Below are 16,945 nucleotides of genomic sequence, written 5' to 3'. Positions count from 1 at the left end.
AGGTCCAGAATACATAACTTACAGTATGTAATTATAACAATGAAATCACATCTTTTCTAGAAAATTCATCGTAAGCAGATTACGGTTTCAAGTATAAATGAAACTGTATAATTTGCAGAAAATCTCTTATGATCTGTAATAAGATTTTCTCCATGTCGTAAAAAGAAATTTTTAAATTCTGAAGGATAGTGGCTGTGTTCTTCGACAGGGTACCTCTGGATCCAAACAGGATCTCTGACAACCCACAGATCAAGAGGAATATTATATTTAGCTGATAGATATGGTGCATAAATTGCTTGTTGCAGGCCCCTGTAGAAGCGAATGGTAGGATCCAACAACATCACTTTATTCTCTTTCTTATTGATGGCTATGATGTCCACTCTTCTCATTGAGTCGTCTGTAGAGGTGAAGTGAACTTCTTCGTGGACCTCCCATCCATGTTGCCTCAGGCCTTGAGGAATTGATGTCCTTACTAGAGGGTGATGATTGTTGCAACCATTTTGATGGCAACGGGTTAAGCTGAATTTTCTGCCGGGAACCGATCTTACTCTGTTCAGGTTGCACAACATTTTTATAGCATTTACATATTCGGATGAAGATAAAGGTGACTTGCGAGACATCCAGGAATTTGCTTTCGGGTGATCAGCTTACAAAACCACTCCTCTCCCTTTATGGGATAATTGACACCATAACTGAAAAGATCGATCTCTTATAATTTTCTTCCATTAGGTTTAGAGGGAAGACTTTCTTTATTGATGTTCAGTTTACGGAGTGCCATGTTCTCCTCATCGGAAAATTTTCGTATATGATGCAGCTGTACGTCCTCAATTGGGAGTAAGCGACTGCAAATATTACAGTGCTGAATATCAGCCTCCCATTTGGCGCAGAGTAGCCCCATACCTCTGAATTTCTTTGGACTATATAAAATAGAGTTTGGTGTATCATTGGGTAACACCATTATTTCTTTAACCAAATTTCTTTTAATTTTGTCCAGATCTTAAGGAAAAGTGCTGTATAACTCAAAGGTGCGCACTGTAGTGGGTATATCAATCCTGGCCAAATAAAATCATTGATAATTTTAACTTTCTGTTTCAGTTTTAAAAGTGTAGTTTTAACTAAATTGTTTAAATCAGAATTTAGGATATTAATTACTTTAGATCTGTCAAGAGAGAGTTCATTATTGAAATCAATTCCTAGATACCGTATTTCCCGGCATAATCGTCACACTTTTTATACCAAAATTTTCGAAAAAATAGTAGGGTGCGACCATTATACGAAGAATTTTTAATACCAGTATTTGTATTGCTCAAAAATTTATTTATAACTGAATTGTATTTGATACAAATTTAAGATGCACGTAATACTCACGTTTATACATCAAAATAATTAAAATAGTCTAAAACAAAATTCATAATTATTCGCAACAATTCAGCAAACGTTTTTCCAACCTGAAAATAAAAATGAACGTATTAAGTTAATTGTCATTAATTTGAGTATTAAAGTTAAAATATTACACTTGCAAAAAATTATCACTTTGTTGTGAAATACAGTCTTACTGGTACACAATTTATTCCAAATCTTCTGTGTCGCTATCACAGGTTTTAGTATCTGATGCGCCGTCCTCGCCGCTGTTAATACCAGTATCAGATTCTTCGTCTCTCTGCCACACTGCGTCATCTTCGGATCCGTCTAGGGCATTCGAAATCTCAGTCCTTTTGAAGCTCTTGGAGACTAGTTCTGGTGGTATAAGGTCCCAACTCTTCATCACCCACGAGCATAACAAGTCCAAGGGCGGACACCTGATATTTCTAGTGGGCGTCAATTGCTGTTCGCTGCTCATCATCCATTCGTTGTAAAATCGACGTAAGTGGTCTTTAAAGGGTTTATTAATACATACGTCTAGTGGCTGCAAAGCAGATGTTAGGCCACCAGGAAGGACTATCTGTCGTGTCTTATTTTTACTGAGAAGTTGCTTCACTTCGTTCACTAGGTGACCTCTGAAACTATCTAAAACAAGCAGAGCTGGTTGTTTTAGTAGTGCACCGGGTCTTCTATCCCACCCAGTTTTAACCCAGTCCAGCACGAGTTCTACGTCCATCCAACCCTTTGGTTCCACTCGTACATGAATTCCACGGGGAAACTGTAAATTCTTAGGCATTGTTTTCCTCTTGAAAATGATACAAGGCAGCAACTTTCTTCCGTCAGCTGTAATGGCTACCATTGCCGTGCATCGCAACTTCTCATTACCGCTGGTTTTCATTAATACACTCCGTGATCCTTTTAGCGCAATAGTGCTGTTGCGAGGCATATCAAAAAAGATTGCAGTCTGATCGGCATTACCGATTTGAGAAAGCAAGTACGAAGTTTCCTTGCGCAAACGTATGACAAATCGGTGAAAATTTACAATCTTGTCCGTGTAATCAGCAGGCAACTTTTGGCTTAGTGTTGTTCTGTTTCGCACGGACAGATTGTGTCGTCGCATGAACCCCTTAATCCACTCACGACTCGCCTTAAACTGAGTTACCGGTATGTTGTGTTTGCACGCTACCTCCCGTTCCTTAATTTGTAACGTTTCATATGATGCACTGCAGCGATTGCTATGTATTTCATTGATGTACATAAACACTTCTTCGTCATTTATAGGAAGCTTCCCTGTTTTAGGACCTCTGAACGCGCGTCTAGAAGGGTTCGTGCTTTTTAGCTTGTTTTTTTAATTTCCGCCAATTTACAATTTATTAAAATTTGTATCCACCTTATTCAATTCATTAAAATGTTGTTAAGATGAAATTACAACATATATTTTATCAAAACTAGTTTCAACGCCTTATTTTGCGTCATCATCAGCTGATATACATTTTAGGAAACATTGGCAAACGCATAAGTTTATCTACGTCACATAAAACAAATTTAAAAAACATATTGATGATCTAAAACCATGTTAAAATTATATTGTTTCAAAGTCAATATTATCTGAGTAAACTTTGTCCGATGTAAGTTGGTTTGCTTCCTCATAAATTAACCAACTTACATCGGACCTCATCAACTTAAAGTTTAATACTCGCAAGTCTCAGATAATATGGACTTTGAAACAATGTAATTGTAACACGGTTTTTAGATCATCAATATGTTTTTTTAAATTTGTTTTATGTGACGTAGATAAACTTATGTGTTTGCCAATGTTTCCTAAAATGTATATCAGCTGATGACGCAAAATAAGGCGTTGAAACTAGTTCTTATAATATATATGTTGTAATTTCATCTTAACAACATTTTAATGTATTGAATAAGGTGGATACAAATTTTAATAAATTGTAATCTTGCTTCAATACGGACGAATAATGAAATTTATTAACTTAACTAATTTCCGCCAGTCACACACCAACTTTTCACTCACTGAAAATGTTCTTTCTGCAGCTCTGTTCCCGTGCTGTTCAGCGAAGGCAATTACGCTTAGCTTGAAGCCCGCTGAATAGTTTCTATATTTACCCATAATCGCTTATAAATGCTTCACACGTTAATGTTTTGCAATATAAATGACTTTCCATTGTTCACTATTAAAACAAATTATTTCTACAAACACCCCAAACACAAATTAAAAAAGTTAAATTCTCATGCACACATGTTTACAGTAATCACGCCAGTCACGAACAAATAAATGCATCTGTGATCTGTCCATTCCAGAGCAGCCAATACTGTTAGGCAGCAATTTGTTATCAGTTAAGCTCGTTGGTTGCGACACACTAGTACGCTTGCACAAAGCTCGCAAACCGGAGCATGGAAGTCTTCATACATCGCTCCAGCTAGCGCGGTGTATATCTAATGTAGTTGACTATGTTCCAAGAGGTCAGTAACAAGCATTAATTTTTTCAATTTCTTTTAAACATACGGTAATTAGGTTAATATTTCTTCCCAGTTATTCATGATTTTACATTACATTACTGACGAGTTTATAAAATAAAACTTTAATACCATTGGATAATAATTATCTTGACTGCTTGGGTAAAAGTTTTCATCCCATGCCTGGACACTTACGACGTAGTAGTACGATCAGAGCCTAGCAATGACAACTGAGACATCGTAAATAATTCGGCTGACCGTGAGCTGAATAATTCCGTGGAAATCTGCGTTATCGTCTTGGATTTTACTTTGTGTGCAATAACGCAGGAGACAGCCTCTTGCACGGAGGCCCTGGGTTAAATTCACGGCCGGGTCAGGGAATTTTACGTGTATCTGAGGGCTGGTTCGAGGTCCACTCAACCTACATGATTACAATTGAGGAGCTATCTGACGGTGAGATGGCGACCCTGGTCTAGAGAGCCAAGAATAACGGCCGTGAGGATTCATCGTGGTGACCACACGACACCTCGTAATCTGCAGGCCTTCAGGCTGGGCAGTGGTCGCTTACTAGGCCAAGGTCCTTCGCGACTGTTGCGCCGGGTGGTTGTAATAATGCAGAATTCTACCAGACCTCTTATCTACTAGAAGACAAGTGTGTGTTGGTACCGGTATTTCCTGGCGACGTTGCCGATAAGCGATAACTTACAGCCTTACGTATTTCAAATGAGAACTCATAATATGCAGGTGGTGAATAAATTGTACACTGTCTCGTGACCACGTTGTCAAACTGCCGATAGCCTACCGGTAAGCCATGCATCATACATATATCGGTATTATTTATTTATACGTTGTGCAACATCTTGCAAATGTGACTTGATGCCAAATTGCCCATAAACGATACACATATTTAAATTGTGCATTCATGTGCAACTTACATTGCAGTTCCATTTACCTTTTAACCAGATTGGTGAACAAAATTTGGACGTGCGACGATTATGCGATTAAATGTTTAAAGTCCGATTTTTGTATTGAAAATAAAGGATGCGACGATTATGCGGTGACGACGATTATGCCGGGAAATACGGTACTTTATTCGTTCATTATTTGATGTTACTGATGGTATTACTGATCCCTGGAGTTTGGTGATCTTTCCGGAACCAGTTTTCCTTTCTTTAGGATAACAGATTTACTTTTTTTGTGGGTTGATATTGAGACCTATTTCGGTGAAGCTACTTATGGCTCAAGTAAGTAAAATTGTTGCATTTTCTTTGGCTCTGTGATTATTACTATATCATCAGCAAATGCGAAAGCAGCCAATGGTAGGATTTCTTCAGATAAAATGTATCCATACTTATCACTGACATCATGGTCGATAAGATCATGTAATATTTTATTAATTGCAAAACAGTGACTATAGCAGAATTCGGGCAAAAGAAATGAGATTCATTAGAACTATGAATCAAACTACTCAAAAGGACAAAATCAGGAATTAAGTAAACTGGAAGGTAGCTGACATAGTGGTCCCTATTACTAATGTAATAAAGAAGTGTAGACTTCAGTGGTATAGGCACATTACGAGAATGAAGAGCGAGAGATCTGGAAGAAAATACTTCTTCGACCTTACTGTCCAAGGAAACGCTGAAGAGACACAGTGAAATCAGAAGTTGAGGAGACAGGTCTCAAATGGAAAGATGTCCTGGAACAGAAGATGTATATAGACAGGAAGAGACGGCGAGCACTTGTACACCAACACCCAGGAAACTGGAGTTGGAAAATTATTATTTCCAGTCATACAGAGTGGGATGTCAGAATGGGCAGAGTCTGCTTCACATTAAAGAACAGTATGAGAAGTGATTTAATAAGGAGGCAACAAATAATAAAATATGTTGACATTTTCTGTCATACAGGATCAGTCTTTATATCAACAAAAGAGGACACCAGGATGCTGAAGAACTATCACCACAAACGAGAATCATGGACAACTCCCCAATGGACGTTACAGTCCCCAATGAACATTACTGAAACTCTGTTTGAGCAACAGGTCTGTTCAGGGGATGTTTAAAGAGCTGGGTGGATTTGCATACCACATTGAAGTTGTTCAGTGTCTAACAGTAATGGATGAGCGAGCCCAATAACAGTATTGCAGTCAAGGGATATCTGACATATGAGGATCTAGATTTCTTCTACATCATATGGTTTTGAGATGAAAGCCATTTTCATCTCGATGTAGCATCAACGGATAAACTAGCTTTTTTTTGTATCTGAACGGCTTACACAGCACACGGGTTATGATTTGGCGCACTGTGTCCGGTTGCGGTATATTGGGCCCTTATTTCATAGAAGATGCTGCAAAGAATCCAAAAACATTGAATCAGATAGTCTACCGAGAACTCACTGTTGCCCTATTCGTTTAAGATTTGAGCAATTTTTGTAGCACCAGAAACTAATTCCTCCAATGACAATGGATGCAACAAGATAGAGCTTCAGGCCACACTGTGGAGAGTCACCTACCATTCTGCAACAACACTTTGGAAATCGTGTACCAGATCTGTACGCCATAGATGCCTACATATAAGGCACACTGAAAGAATCAGTTTTCAAGACAGGTGACTCACCTACAAATATTCCCAAATTACATGAGAAGTTAGTCACTTTTTTGTGTTCTTACAGCACCTTTGTTCAACATATTCAATAATCTTCAGAAACATTACAAACAATGTGTGACATGTGATGGTGCATATTTTGAACACATACAGTATACACACATATAAAACTGAATCCAAACCTCCTGCCAATGTCATCTAATAAGCACTTTCAGTCCAACTTAAGTGTGAATGACAGTGAAAATATTTTTCATTTACGTTATTATAGAACATAGTGCCGATTTTAATTTTTCTATATACTGTATGTAAGTTAGAAAGCTTCTAGGGGTGGGTTGATGGGTTCGTGGCAAGCATAAAGGTAGGATCTTTCCTCTCATCTAATTTAGGTATTGTTTCATATAATTTCTGTACAATTTTCAACTTTCTATAAATGCAAACAGGCAAGTAAAAGGTAATCATAATTTGTTACTTCTCAAAGTCTGGTTGGCTTTGGTACAAAATCTGATAATTCAGATCTGAGTATCTTTTGATATATTTTATGAACTAACTTTATTTTACAAAAGAAAAAACTCATACTCCACTTTTCAGATGTCAAAAAGAAAATCAATAGTTTAAAAAATGGAGGAAACAACTAGAATGAAGAAAGTGCAGAAAATACTTACGGTAATTTCATTCTCATGAAGACCCAACATGTAAAGAATGAAACTAATATACACAAGAACCCAACAGAAATCAGCAAAATGCGATTAAGTTTAGGTGTGGATGGACTGTGAGTATGGTCCAAAACAACAAATCCAAGACCACCCATTGTGAATAAAAAGCTAGAGGCCAATCCCTCCATTATATATTGACCATTTACTCGATATGGCATGAACGCAACCTGAAAAATGCAAGACAATATTATATCAGCATAAAAAACATTTAATTTAGGACTACAGATAAAGACATCAGACTTTGACAGAAGTGTACTCACAGGTCTCGAGTGACCATGTTCATCTGTCGTAGAACCAACACTGGGGGGCTCTACAATCACATCATATATGATTCCTAGATAAGGAAACAAAAGCTCTATTAACATATAGGTACTGGAACAATACGAAATCAAAGATAGGAAGCTAGGAATAAGGATATGTATACAGAAATGGATAAATAACAATGACAGGCTAGAGTGAGCATTGGGAGCAACAGAAAGGTAAAACAAGAAACAACTTTACATCCACACATTATCATCTTCATAGACAGACCCAACCTTTGTAGACCAATGGCTTTATTATGCTCAATATTGTAAGTTAATATAAGTCAAAGTCTTGTGAAATGTGTCGTGTTTGCTCTGTAAGATAAACTCAACAAAACATGGCTAGAAAATCTTCGCAACCGTTATTATGAATAAAAGACAATCAACATCATAAGCGAATACCAAATCTCTCTCCCCTATGATACTAAGTGCTATAACTTTGACCTATACCGGTACTCTCTTTTTGCACATTGTGTGCAATTATAATTTAATTCATAACTTTTTTTTTTTTGCTATTGGCTTTATGTCGCACCGACAAAGATAGGTCTTATGGCGACGATTGGACAGGAAAGGGCTAGGACTGAGAAGGAAGCGACTGGCCTTAAATAAGGTTCAGCCCCAGCATTTGCCTGGTGTGAAAATGGGAAACCATGGAAAACCATCTTCAGAGATGCTGACAGTAGGGTTCGAACCCACTATCTTCTGAATACTGGATATTGGCTGCACTTAAGCGACTGCAGCTATTGAGCTCGGTATTCATAACTTTTGATAGGCAGTCAAGATATTTACCGTTATTTTTAATGGACTTGTATTGCAACAATAAATAACAATACACTTGAACTGATGATTTAAGCCTTTTATTTTAAAGTGCAGGTGCAGGCTTTCAAGATATTAGGCTGTGTTGCCATATTAAACAAGTTGATTGATGTTTGTTGTTTAAAGGGGCCTAACATCTAGGTCATTGGCCCCTAATGGTACGAAATGAGATGACAAATTAAAAGTCCAAAATCCTCCACTGACCAGAATTCAAAGCGTGAGGACGAAGAATGAATGAATGGATGGATATGGATTTAAAATGATCAGTGGATCCGACCCACAGTGCCGCACATGCACCAAAGCTGGCACAAAACAATATTATGGACCAAGGGACTGCTTCTATAGCACGATGCTGAACCGATTATGCTTGTTGTCGAAACGGGTCAAAAATCCACGTCATCGGCCCCTCATAATGGTATTTATCGCTAAAAAATTAGAACCATGGTATTTGTCATGTTGCGGTACTAATCAAGAGTAGCGTAGACTCGCGGTATTCCACACATTATGGTACTACTCACAGGCAATGAAATTCACACATGTATTACAGACCTAGGGTGTTTCGCACATTGTGGTGCAACGCAAACCTATGGTGTTCATCACCTAAGTGTACTAACCACACGAACTTGTACTATCCCGTGGTGTTCCTCATATAGTGGATACTAATCATAGGCAAGCTGGAACCATGGGTTCCTTCATCCCATGGTGTTGCTCATATAGTGCTACTAATCACAGGTACTGTAAAAGCCGTCGAGCCCTCGTTTCCTACTAATCACAAACCTATTTGGTACCCAACATAGTGGTACTACGCGCAAGTAAAAGTGACCCATGGTGTTCCCTCCGTGGTGGTACTAATTACAAGTAGTTTCATGGTTCTAATTTGATCATTCCTTGGTTGCCCCTTTTAGTCGCCTCTTACGACAAGCAGAGGATAGCGTGGGTGAATTCTTCGCCCGCGTGAGATATTTTATTTCCCTCAAGTGGGCCGGCAAGCCGGTTAGGACCCCCTATCCGCCACCTGGGACGCGCCACCTGGGAGTATCACCTCTTCCCCTGCTATGCCAGCACAGCAGGTTCGTGGTATTAAACAAGTCAACATTTCAACTACTCTATGGCAGCCCTTATCAAAACAAAATGACAAGTGATGGTCACTCGTACTTTAATAGCTGTGAAAAGGTTATCTGGTGGTGCTTTACATCGCACCAACACAGACAGGTCATATGGCGACGATGGGAGAGGAAAAGGGGGTAGGAGTGGGAAGTGGCCATGGCCTAAATTAAGGTACAGTCCGAGCATTTGCCTGGTGTGAGGTGCCAGCATCACCCTGCTCTCTCTCAGACTGGTGTTCCTAAGAACTGTTCAGTGTGACCCAGTGCATTTACAGTATTTTTCTGTCATGTCAATAAAAAATTGATTATAACTATATTCCTTGCTGGGCACATGGAAAACCTGGTTATAATATCCTTGTAGAACTAAAATTGTATTTTTTAAGTAACAATAATACTTTATAAGAATATATTTATATTAATCTGCCCTTTCAATACAATTCTAATGTAAACCACTAAAACTAAATGGTTTGAACACTCATAAAAAGTAGAGACTGCGACATGTTTCAACCCCATATGGGTCATCTTCAGCTAGTATACACAGAAACAAGTAAAATTAATTAACTGTAATAAAATTGTAATGGTTTTCATCCAGTTTTTTCTCGAACAAATTACTCTACTTCAAAATGAAGATTTTTGGATACAATAAATAAATGTGATTATCTGGATTAAAGCCACTTATTTATTACTAAAACAAAGTCTAGCTTTCTGCCAAATTACATTGGCCTCCATCAGGGCATAGAAGGTCTGCTTCTTGGCTACAGGAAGTAAGTTAACTAAGCCACTAACAACAAAAGACAATCATGCTGCAGCAAATAGCAGCAATGCACTGCAGTTGAGCATCTGGCAAGTAGCCTGTGGAGTGCATACTGGAGTTCTACACATCATTCAATCTTCTTAGGTTTCTTTCCATTTGAGAGCACTTTAGTCTTATGATACTCCCTGTATTTCTTTTGTAATTCCAGATATTATAGTGAAATTTCTTAACACAGTCTTTGCATAAACCAAACTGTTTATCAAATGTTCATCCAGTTCAAGACTACCCTGCAGTGTTTCTGCAAAATGACCTAACTGCATTTTTCCTTACATTAATGGATACGTCTAACAGCATTCAAGATCACCTGCAAGTACATTGTGAACGGACAAGATTTTAAACCTAGCAACCTTGACTACTATAAAACTAAGAACTTGTTCTGGTATAAGTCCAGGATCCGCCGGCACGGGCGAGCACGGGCTCCGCGGCTGCTGCTCGTGCTTCTGTACGACGTCATGTATGATGTGTTTAGGCAGTATCTTTTAAGTTCTCCCCACCCGAAACCCCTCCTACCCAGGAGGTCCCGTAAGTATGTCATCATAGCTGTGCCGGCGTATTCTGGCCGTGTTCCACTGAATCGATACAGTGATACGATTCACGACACAGTAGAGTCACTGTTCCTATTACATCTCTCGCTGCTGCCATCTGGTATTCATCCTATGAACTGCTTTCTTATGCATCATCTAGCTTTCAGTTTCTCCTGCAGCTGCTTCTTCGCATCAAGTTATGATGTTACAAAGCCTTTCTGCCACATAACTCCATTAAATAAGTAGCCTATATAGAATTATGTGAAAAAATATCTGAACACACTATCATCAATGACCTGTTATTTAGGGCTATCTCCCAGGTGGCAGACTTCCTGTCGATTGTTTGCCTAGTCTTTTCTTAAATGATTTCAAAGAATGTAGAAATTTCAATGTATTCACGGTTTTCTGATTCAAAGTCTTTAGTTATTGCATCAGTCGGCTTACTTACTCACTGTCCACGTACACCAGTGATCTTGTGATTCGATGATTGAAGTCTAGTGCAATGATACAACATACAAACTGAGAGAATACTGAGTGGTTCTTCCCAATATAAAACAGATAATTTTGAGTGGTCATGAGTATGACTCATAGTGTAGGCTAGAGAGCTAAGTTGAATTAATTGTTAAATGTCAACTAAGTTCATTAAAATAATAAATACAATAACCTAATAGCCTACCTACTTACTAGCTACTTTAGAATTATGTTTTGACTACCATTTTAACACTGCACATAAATCCAACTATTATTTTCAACTTCTCTGAAAGAATGTGAATGTAAGTAGGTATTATTTTCAAATTAGCTGAGAGGGGTACGATTCTTTCAGTGAGCCAGAGTTCTGTACGTCTCACCTGCAGCGGAAGTTCGGCTCCCTGCCAATGTTCAGTGTTCCAAAATTGAACTGTGTGTGTGTTCTATCTTACTGACCCGTGAGTGTGCCACTCGGCACTGTCTGTTGCGAGTCAGCTGAATCGTGTGCCATGAGCTTGCCACTGTTGCGATTCAATTCACTCGGACAGTTGAATGAATCAATACACTACTTCAGATCATATATTCAGTAGCCAACACTACTACAGTCAACCTAAATCTCATGTAACATTCAACCTTTAAACACCCCTCACATAGTGGACAGTAATGCAAAATATATATATCTTCTGTTATTGGTTTTATGTTTCATTGACTCAAATAGTTCTTACGGCGACGATGGGTAGGACGGAAGAAAGCGATCATGGCTTAACTAAGGTACAGATCCAGCATTTGCAGGAGTGAAAATAGAAAACCATCTTCAGGGCTGCCGACAGTGTTGTTCAAACCCACCATCTCTCGAATGTAAGCTAACAGTGGCTTGAACTGCGCAGGCACTCTGTAGTAGGACAGTAGAGAGAAACTGTTCAGAAAGAAAACCACTTTAAACAATATACTTTCTCTTTTGTATCTTACAATTATGTTACCTCATGTAACATGTAGGAAAGGATGTGAACAATAAACATAGTGTAATGGTTATGATTAATTCCAAAAAAGAATCTGAAGAAGAGCACCTGGTTATGAAGTCAATGACACTTTTTGAAACCACATTAACACCTATAGTTACGTATGGATTCACTCTCTTTCGGGAGAAACTAACCTCCTTCAGTACGGTATGGTAGGCCTATGTGAATCCTATATTACAGTGAAGGGGAGATATCAACTTGTTCTTGGATTCTTATTTGTTACAGTTTTTTATTGTTCCCCAATTGGTAATGAAATCTGGGAGTGTTGCCATACTGAGGTAATTTCAGCCAATGGCAAAGTTAATTTAGCTTAGGCCCTGCTACTTTGGAAAATGTTGCTCCTGATATTTTACGTAGAAGTAAACATACTTCTTAGCATAGTCAGGTTGTTCCTCAGTTGAGGCAATGAAAACTTCCACCTCTCCTACATGTTATAAGAAATATTTATTGCGCATAAGTATGCATAATTAGATGCTATACGAGGTAACATTTATGAGACTCAACTTCCTCAGTTGTATTTTAAGCTTAGGAGAAACAGTGAAGTTCTACCTGTTCAATATCAAAGAGCTCTCAGTTCAATGACAGGCCCTTTGAAATGCACTTAAACTTAACAGGAGTTAATTACGTTAAAAAATATTGTGTTCTATGCAACTAATTATAAGACAATGTCATACTTTGTATTTAATTAATAAACCAGGTCCATGGAAGTCAATAAAGTTGAAACTGAAACAAGCTGGCCCCAACGAATTGAGGTACTACTGACCAAACTTATCCATTATAGCTTCTTGTAAGTTTTTCTGTTTGTAATTCCATCGTTTCAGTAAATGAGCACTTCTACACCGGTGAATACAGTACACAAACGTGTAATCTGGTAGGAGGGACCTAACTAGAGGGAGAGGATTCAAGTATGCTATATGAAACTTGTTATTCTTTTCATGGAGGATTCGAAAATTTAACCATTCCTACTCAAGTCGTGTAGTGCTGCCTATGTATAAGTCAACATAATCTTAAAAACATGTCAAACGATTGAAACTAACCTCCCGTAACCAAGAAGTACGATAGTAGCACCAATGAAAACATAACCATCGCAGATGGTTGATGAAACCATGATGGTTTCTTGATTTTCAAGTTGGGAACTTCCAAAACAGCGAATGGCAATCCATAAATAAATTCCATCGTTTCAGTAAATCAGCACGTCTACACCGGTGAATACAGTACACAAACGTGTCACAACGTATCATTCATCGCATGGCTGCATGGCACATCGTCCTACGCATAGGATATGACGTAGACGTATTTTTGTGTCAAAGATCAGCCAAAGAGGATGTGTACCGAATTCGCATGTATCCAAGTAACTACCAATAGACAAATCAATTTTTTTTACGTTGCTGTAAGCGATGGTATAGAGCTAATCAGACACTCTATAACGAAATTTTATCAAATGTATATCCGCAGTATTCTAAATGTTCATAAAAACATATTTAAACTTGCTTCACGAATGGGCTTTTTCAAAGTTTCTTTGATAAACTCAAAGAGAATCATAGCCGACTACCGTAGACGGCTCTGAAGAGAATGATAAACTTATTAAGTTTACGTTGGTAGTATGGGAACCTGAACCGGAAGCGATTTTCCCGAACGATTTTATTGGACTCCCGCCTTTTATAAGAACTGATGACATTTAGAATGAATGAAGAATTTGCCAGATGTGTTGAGAACTGCTCCGTATAAAGCACGAAATGCGAAGAGAGTGTGCGTTCGAGAAAAGAGCCATTGATAATATTATACATCGCTGACTCCTAAAAATTGAGGTGCGTATTTTTTTGTATTAACATATATGATGCTTGATCTGTCAGTTCATTTTACTGCACAGTGTAAGTAGGTAGTTAAAGTAAATACCCATGATTTACCGATTTCGTTAGGCAGTTCATTAATGCCAATACCCTTTTAACATTCTCTCGTCGTTACGCTCGAGACCGAGTATTATATTGTTTAGTAATGTGACCCAAGCACTTACTTTTCCTATAAGTTGATGCCGTTCTGTGCGATCTTGCGTCTTCTGGATATTAGTTCTTCATGGCAAGTTGGTGATCTGACTTTTGCATTAAGTCCTGTGGAAACACGTATAGAACCTCTCCAAATTAAAATTGGTGCCTATTTGCATGGGACTTTGAGACTCTGACATCTGTTCAGCTTGCAACTGTTAGTCAAATCATTTCCATAGTGCTTATCTTCCAATAATTTTACTTTTCTCGGCAAACTTTTTTTTTTTTAATATAAGACATACCGAAGGTATTTTTACTGTTCCACCTATTAAATACAAGACACTGTTCTGTGATTACATTTATAAACAGCTATATAGATAATGGTACATGTTTTGCCCTTACTAGAGGGCATCTTCAGCCTTTTGTCAAACTTAAAATGCTAAACTTGAATATTCAATAAAAATGTGAAACAAGACAAGGCATTTTTATTCAATTTGGACACAAATTTTAACTATGGGCAAGATTCTTTGGCGACTATATTGGAATTGCGTGCTTGAAAAGATAAAAGTACCACACGTCATAGAAAGATGAAGATCGAGTTTTAGCTTCGGAAGCATAGTTTTCGACTGACGTTAATTTTTAATCTATTTCATCACATGTTTTAATTTAATATTGTCCATATTTCAAATGACTCTGTATTCAGGTTTTAGCTTTACGTTGTTATTTGTCTTGTTTTACCTTTTTATTGAATATTCAAGTTTAGCATTTTAATTAAAGTATGAAGGCTTTCACGGCCGGTGTCAATATAATAAAATTCTTCCGGGCTGTTATGCCGTGGTCCACTCCTCTCGCTTCTCCCAGACGTTTCGACTACTGCTGCGGTAGTCATCTTCTGTGGCGTCGTGTAGATACGCTCTCCTGTATCCTGCTGGCGACTGCAAAAGTTGTTTGGGAATGAGCTGTATTTATATATAAGTGTGTGGCCTCCAATTGGTTCGCGCTGTGCAATCTGACATCTGATTGACTATCTGAAAATACAACCTCCGATTGGGTCGCGCCGAGCAGCCTGACGTTTGGTTGGCTATCTGAGCACACGACCTCTGATTGGTTCACGCCGGGCATGGATTCTGACTGGGTCGCTCCGAGAAATCTGTCGTCTGATTGGATCTTGGAGTGCACGACCTCCGATTGGGTCGTGCCGAGCAATGGATCCTCTGGTTGGTTGACTGTAATGTCCCTGATCTTAGTAAACTTCGGCCGTACGTTATATAAAGGGGTGTACCAGGCCTTGCTGAGTTTCAGTCCTTCCTCCTTTCTATTAAAGTTATCCGGATGTTTATGTATTTCGATTGCTTCCCTGTAGAGACGCGCGTGAAAGTGAGATGTTGTGGCCAGTATGTCAGTATCCTCGTAACGGATCTCATGATTTCTGTCAAACAGTGCATGCTCTGCTACTGCTGATTTGTCGTATTGCCCCAAGCGACAATTCCTTTTGTGCTCCGTCAGGCGAGTATTGACACTTCTGCCAGCAAACCAATCAGAGGTCGTGTGCTCAGATAGCCAACCAAACGTCAGGCTGCTCGGCGCGACCCAATCGGAGGTCATGCTTTGAGATAGTCAATCAGATGTCGGATTGCACAGCGCGAACCAATTGGAGGCCACACACTTATATATAAATACAGCTGCTTCCCAAACAACTTTCGCAGTCGCCAGCGGGATACAGGAGAGCGTATCTACACGACGCCACAGAAGATGACTACCGCAGCAGTAGTCGAAACGTCTGGGAGAAGCGAGAGGAGTGGACCACGGCATAACAGCCCGGAAGAATTTTATTATATTTTTTAGCATTTTAAGTTTGACAAAAGGCTGAAGATGCCTTCTAGTAAGGGCGAAACATGTACCATTAATCTATATAGCTGTTTATAAACGTAACCACAGAACAGTGTGTTGTATTGAATCGGTGGAACAGTAAAAATACCTTTGTTATTTCTTATATGAATAACTTTCAGTACAGAAACAATCATGAGGATAATAACTTGTAATATAATAGCCAACCAGGTGAAATATCAGATAAATAAGTTTGTCAATCTTAAAGTGAAGATTTGTAAGTTGGTTAAAGACATAGCTTTTCTAAAGCAGTGCCTGAGGCTGAAACTGATCCCTAAGTTTCTCAGACCGTCACAAAGAAAGAACGGCAGTCAGAACAGAATCCAGAACAAGGTGAACGAGATATGGTTGAAGAATGTAATTAAAATAATGTATAAAAAGAAAACCCAGTTGAACTTGCAACTGTATAACGTTCATTTAGTAGTAACACAGGATCTGGCCCCTTTAGAATGGTATTCAATTCAGCTACACATACAATACAAATTAACGTCTGTACTTAATAAAATACAATTGAGGGAAATTTAATTGATCCACCTTTTTTCAATACATAATAAATGTTGTTAATATAATCACATTTTTTTATTCAGTACCTGTTTTGGTGTCTATGGATACCATCATCAGCTGAAACAGGTTGTGTGAACAAAGATATAAAAGTATGTCGTACATATAATAAACTCTCAATAATAGTGACATGAATAAGATGAGGTAAAAATACAATGCTTAAAAGAATATAAACAAGTTATGTGCTCGTTGGTCCAATTATAAAATGAAAGTGAGGATATTAACAAATGTTTAAAGACTTGATCACTTTGGAATGATTGAAAAGTCTCAAGCGTAGCACTGCTAAACACTAGGTTAAATAAAACATGGACAT

At 38.3% G+C, this 16,945-nt stretch overlaps 2 protein-coding genes across 2 annotated transcripts in view; one reads left to right on the top strand and one right to left on the bottom strand.

Moving 5' to 3' along the window:
• LOC136871718 (oligosaccharyltransferase complex subunit ostc-B) overlaps positions 1–13,494 on the bottom strand; it is a 29,148-nt gene extending 15,654 nt beyond the window's left edge. Inside the window, exons 1-3 of the mRNA XM_067145242.2 lie at positions 13,240–13,494; positions 7,414–7,487; positions 7,103–7,320 (exon numbers count right to left, since the gene is read on the bottom strand). Coding sequence (XP_067001343.1) covers positions 7,103–7,320; positions 7,414–7,487; positions 13,240–13,378 — 431 coding nt within the window. The 5' untranslated portion in view covers positions 13,379–13,494. The remainder of the gene's footprint in view (positions 1–7,102; positions 7,321–7,413; positions 7,488–13,239) is intronic.
• A 426-nt stretch (positions 13,495–13,920) lies between these two features.
• Positions 13,921–16,945, top strand: part of rod (rough deal) — a 404,971-nt gene continuing 401,946 nt past the window's right edge. The window contains exon 1 of the mRNA XM_067146037.2: positions 13,921–14,010. The gene's annotated coding sequence lies outside the window, so the exon portion shown is untranslated. The remainder of the gene's footprint in view (positions 14,011–16,945) is intronic.

The sequence above is a fragment of the Anabrus simplex genome, chromosome 4 (assembly GCF_040414725.1).
Source record: "Anabrus simplex isolate iqAnaSimp1 chromosome 4, ASM4041472v1, whole genome shotgun sequence".
Classification (NCBI taxonomy): Eukaryota; Metazoa; Arthropoda; class Insecta; order Orthoptera; family Tettigoniidae; genus Anabrus; species Anabrus simplex.
This window is presented reverse-complemented; position numbering and strand designations above follow the sequence as displayed.